At 35.4% G+C, this 5,430-nt stretch overlaps 1 protein-coding gene across 2 annotated transcripts; it reads right to left on the bottom strand.

Annotated features, from left to right (window-relative positions):
* Positions 1 to 200: 200 nt before the first annotated feature.
* On the bottom strand, positions 201 to 4,853 carry LOC119474671 (E3 ubiquitin ligase TRAF3IP2-like). Of its 2 annotated transcripts, XM_037746840.1 has the most exons (10): positions 4,733 to 4,853; positions 4,050 to 4,494; positions 3,508 to 3,641; positions 2,935 to 3,082; positions 2,526 to 2,722; positions 1,237 to 1,325; positions 1,070 to 1,138; positions 714 to 818; positions 538 to 612; positions 201 to 440 (listed from the first exon to the last, which is right to left on the bottom strand). In XM_037746840.1, the coding sequence occupies exons 2-10, from the start codon at positions 4,481 to 4,483 to the stop codon at positions 270 to 272; spliced, it is 1,422 nt and encodes a 473-aa protein (XP_037602768.1). In that variant the 5' UTR covers positions 4,484 to 4,494; positions 4,733 to 4,853; the 3' UTR covers positions 201 to 269. The 2 variants fall into 2 exon arrangements, with proteins under 2 accessions (XP_037602768.1, XP_037602769.1); XM_037746841.1 differs by lacking the exons at positions 4,050 to 4,494; positions 4,733 to 4,853 and having other exon boundaries at positions 3,508 to 3,767.
* Between the last annotated feature and the right edge of the window lie 577 nt (positions 4,854 to 5,430).

Below are 5,430 nucleotides of genomic sequence, written 5' to 3' on the forward strand. Positions count from 1 at the left end.
CCTGCTCTACCCTCTGAGCCACAGCTGCTCTATGCAATACTATGACTTTTTTCATGACATTTTTCCACATACTACACAATACTATACAGACAAAAAACTTTATTGAAACATCTGGAAAACAACTGTACATTCGATACAACATAAACTGTTATTTACTTAGAGTGGATTCATTCTGAGATTGTAAAATACACAAGCTGCACAAACTCAAAATAAAATCAGCTAGAAACAAATTATTATACACACGCATGAACCAGGGTACAGGTGTGTCTTTACAGTGTAGCTGCAGCACTGAGGGTCACAGGCCTGATGATGAGGGTGAGCTCCAGAGGAACAGGAGGAGGAACGTATCTTTCCTCCCTGAACAGCCTCAGTAACAAATCCTCAGTGTCTCGTGGCCAGCGGTAAACATGAGTGTTCTGAAGCCAACATGGGATGTCCCTCTGCAAGGAGTGTGCATATACATGTTTTGTTGTGTAGTAGAGAAGGGTTTATGGGTGAGTAACAGCTATTTATTATTAAACAAAAATCCTTTCTGACCTGGGACGCATTGAGGAAGAGAAGCGGTATGAATCTGAAATTCAAGCTGCCTTGCTGGATGAATTCATTCTGCATCTGGCAAAATTAGAATCATTATTATTATTATTATTATTATTTACTTATTTATTATAAATTCTTCTCAGAATTATGTCTCATTCTAAAAAATACATTCTCACCATGGCGTGAATATATTTCGTGTGTAGACCATGGCTATCCACTACAGATCCTTCAATGTCTGCCTTATACTTTGGACTGATGGCGATGATAATCAGGGTCGATGGCTGTTTCGAAAAACAAACCTTTTAGACACGTTCACTGCCTGAAAACACAACTTTAACACAAAAGTTTCAAAGACACAAAACATGGAATATTCAAGTACAAAGTCACATTTAGTGAGATTTTGTCTTCTAAGTCATTTTTGATTATCTGGTAATACTACTTACAAAGAGTTTATGTGACAATATAACAAGAGCGATACAAAAATGTACATAAATTCTGATAAAATCAAGTTTTAAATATGGTTAAAACTTACATCTTTCAAGTAACTGTCCTTCCACTTGTTAATATCCATGCGTCTGATGGGGTTGTCAAATATGTCAATCTGTGAATTTAAATCCAGGACTGTAAGTGAACTGTTGAACTGTTGTGTTGTTGTTTTCGTTTTTAATCTGACTTTTAAATTAAGAAATAGTTGCTTACTGCTGGTCGAAAACCTTTCTTTGCGAGGAAGTCTACAAAGGGGACTATCTCTGAAGAAAGGTCCGAAGAATAAGTTATGAAAACGTTTCCTGAGAAGAGAAGAGATCATAAAACCCAAATTAATCACAGAATTAATCCTTATAGGTTAAATAGAAACACCTGAAAAATACAAAACACCTGTATGCTGTAATGCCATGCAATAGAAGAGCCCTGCATACATACTATCTTAGCTAAACTGAATATGAATTTTTCCATATAGCTACTGATACTGATACTGATTTACTGTACAAGAAACACCTTACAATTTATGCAATCCAATATAACACAGCAAACTACCGCCACACAAACAACCATAACATTGAATCAATACCTCTGAAACTGTCAACAACAATTCCAAATTCTAAAATTTCTTTCTTCATGACGAGTGAAGAATCAGAATCAGAATCAGCTTTAATTGCCAAGTTAAGTGTGTATATATACAAGGAATCTGACTCTGGTATTTTGTTGCTCTAAGTGTACATACACAGAAATAAACATACGGCTAAAACAAGGACAACAAAAATGAACAAAGGTAAACATAAACATCTGAATACTATAAACATTTGACTGCTATGTAAAGCACATTATAAATCAAATTTGAGAAAAAAAACCTAAACCTAAACCCACTATACTATGACTTTTTTATGGCATACTATACTATGATTTTTTGATTGCATACTATACTATGACTTTCTAATAAAAACTTTTATGACGCACTATATTATGACTTTTTTATGGCATACTATACTGTGATGTTTTTATGTTTTTTTTAAATTGCATACCATATTATGACTTTTTAATAAAAAGTTTTATGATGCACTATACTATGACTTTTTATTACAGTTTTATGACATACTATACTGTGACTTTTTTATGACATACTATACTATGACTTTTTAATTACATTTTTTATGACGCACTATATTATGACTTTTTTATGGCATACTAGACTATGACTTATTTTTGGCATACTATATTATGACTTTTTTTACGGCATACTATACTATGACTTTTTTATGGCCTACTATACTGACTTTTTAATGACATTTTTTATGACGCACTATATTATGACTTTTTTATGGCATACTATATTATGACTTTTTTATACTATACTATGACTTTTTTATAGCATACTATATTATGATTTTTTTATGACATACTATACTATGACCTTTTTTTCGACATGCTGTACTATGACTTTTTTAATGACACACACTATGATTTTATTGACATAAATAAAAGTGACTCACTGCACTCATCAGGCAGACTGATGGTTCTTCTTTTCTCCTGTGGGTGTGAGACAGACGCCTCTGCTCCTGCTGAGCTCAGGTTCATCACGCTGACCTGTGACACACCCTCCAGGGGAGGGACGGAGAAGTGAGGCACGTTAACCGAGACACTTCCCTGAGCCACGCTGTCATTCATGAAGTTACCATTACGTCGTTGCCTGAAGCAGTGAGAAAGAAAAATAAACAAAAGACTCATCAGTTGAATCGTCCTGACATGTGATGGGCTTGGGTAATATGCAAAGTAGTTGCAACACCTGGTTTACCGCATTTTTCACAAACATAAACAGTGTGCTTGGAGGAACTTTGTGCACTACTGGGTAAGGTTACAAAAGGAGTGCACCTAGTTGCTCAAACATCTTTATGTTTGTACCAGTTTTGGGAGTCATCGCAGGGTCTTCTGTGGTGGCAGGGAGCAGAGTGGTGACGTGGCTGAGGAGGGTATCTGTTGACTGGACTGAGGTTGTACTGGGCTTCCCCTGCAGAGTGATAATACCTGACATCCATAGTATGATGAAGATCTGTGGATATAGATTAAGCACATGATGAAGGCAGAAAATGCCTAAATAATTCGGGCTAGAAAGAAGGAGGTTGCCAGCTCAAATACATATAGACTTAAAATTAAAATTATGTTTTTATTTAGATAATAATAACAATACAACTGCTGCTAATGACAGTGATGGAAAGTAACTTTTACTTTTAATACTGTAAGAACATTTCGCAGACAATCTCTACTTATGTAGGATTTTCAATTCTGGACTTTTACTTGTAATGGAATATTTGTACACTGTTGTATATTGCTACTTTTACTTAAGTAAAAGAATAAAATACTTGCTAATGACATCATCTTCTTTTTGTCTTCTTCTTCAAGTGGACTGCATATTTACCATTTTTGCCCCTTTCAGTGAAAAATGAATGAAATATACTTAAATAGAATTTTTCTTACCATAGTTGTCCATGTAGTGGTGAGGAGGTAGAAGGGGTCTGTAGTGTTGCCACTCATCATCAGATCTTAGCGGTAAGGGAGGCTCAAGATCCTCTTCATCACTCTGAGTCTGAGAATTGTATTCATCCTCACCCCTTAAAAATAAAAAATAGATAGAATTATATCATCCCAAATATACCTTGAGACGACTACAAATTATCCCCTCCTTTTTTTTGGTATTCTGTACAAAATCTAATAATTAATTGTATAAACAAATTATACCCCCCCATCCCTATAACAATATTACTGCACCATTAAATAAGCAGAGTTAATTTCATAAACAATTACATTTATAGATATAAATAAATCCGATAGCAACATAAATGAAACATATACCAAACAAAGACAAAAAAAAAAAAAAAAACGAAAAAGAATAAAAAAAAAAGGAAAGGACCAAAAAAAAAAAACAGAAGAATAAGTAACTTAAAAATAATAATAATAAATAAATAAATAAAAAAATATTAAAATTATCCCCTTTCTTTGACTGATTTCTTAACCGTCACCTAGTTGTGTCTCTGTTTGCATGATCTGTAGTTCCACACCGGTTAGGTCCAAAGTCCTTACAGCAGCACTCTGCTCTAGTATCACCCTCCCTGGTTTCTGCAGGACGAGGGCGATGATGGAGATTCATCCTGGCAGGAGTTGCTCCTCTGTCTCCTTGCTGCATCAGCTCTACATGCTGTGCATCACGAGCTGGCTGACTCCTAAACTCTTTGCTCACATCTCCAACTCTACATGATCTATTTTGGCAGAAATAATCTGCATCCATGCAACAGGTCGGTATGAATCTAGCATGATGTGGATCAGCATGAAAAATTTGGTTTACTGTGATACCAGGGTTTAAAAGTCTAGGGGTATTTTCAGTCTTATTTGTGTTGGAAAACACTTTTAGTTCTGGTACTTTTTCAGATTTCTCCATCTCATTACTTAAGAGCATAGCCTGTAGTCCTGCAAGTAACAGACAGAAGCAGAAGAAACAGTTAGTTATACTCAAAACTTTGAAGAGAAAACACAGAATTACAGGGAAGTTTGCAATACAATTAAAACATAGTTGAACTAAGACTTTGAAATTATTTCACATGCAGTTATTAACATATAGAGTACACTTTAAAACATGCATACAATGTCTTCTGTACGTACCAGGCCACAAGGACTCAGTCTGAAGGAAAGAGCAACAATGACATACCTGTTCTCTGCTGGATAATTTACACTCCTGTGGGTGCAGAGGCTTGTGTGTGCTCCAGTCTGCTATATGCAAATTCTTCATGCTTCAGTGGCGTCCAATCAGAGACGAGAATGCAGTGCTTGTGTTGCTCAACCAGATTGGCCAGGGTAGATTAGCTGAGGATCACATTCAAAAGTGAATTTACTGCTAAAAAAAAAGTTTTGTTAAAATTATTTACTGTGAAATATTGTTCAGTTATAGCAGTAACAATGAAACAGGAGCTATGATACATTAAAGCTATACTCTCAAATGACTAATGAGGCTATAATCAAACAAAATACCACAAAAACAGTCAGTTTTAGTCAGAACAGAAATTCCAAACAATTCAAAAGCTAAATCATGATGAGAACAATGTACAATGAACGCAAGTTAAACAGGTTTTACGTCAAAGATCGCCCCACTATCTTTTTGACTGCTCTGCAATTGCCAGGTAAAAGTGATTTGCATATACTGTGTTCAGTCATGTTGTCCTTGTGTCAAGTTCAGCCTGAGGGGAAAACCACAACGACTCAATCACTCTCACAAACTTAGGTCATTTCAGCTGCAAGTACATGTATACATATGTACAGATGCTGTCAGTTTTACCAAGTGCTGCATGGAGAAAGTTAAAACCAGTTGATGACGAAGTGCTCAATTGTTTCAAAGTGGTGAGTCCACAG

The sequence above is a fragment of the Sebastes umbrosus genome, chromosome 16, assembly GCF_015220745.1.
Source record: "Sebastes umbrosus isolate fSebUmb1 chromosome 16, fSebUmb1.pri, whole genome shotgun sequence".
NCBI lineage: Eukaryota > Metazoa > Chordata > Actinopteri > Perciformes > Sebastidae > Sebastes > Sebastes umbrosus.

What these genes read in the sequence shown, in the direction of transcription:
- LOC119474671 (XM_037746840.1), bottom strand. Translation starts at nt 4,483, where the DNA reads ATGCTCTTAAGTAATGAGATGGAGAAATCTGAAAAAGTACCAGAACTA. An exon ending in CCACTACATGGACAACTATG is followed by an intron (nt 3,083 to 3,507) that starts GTAAGAAAAATT and finishes CTATATCCACAG; the next exon opens with ATCTTCATCATACTATGGAT. An exon ending in CGAAATATATTCACGCCATG is followed by an intron (nt 613 to 713) that starts GTGAGAATGTAT and finishes TAATTTTGCCAG; the next exon opens with ATGCAGAATGAATTCATCCA.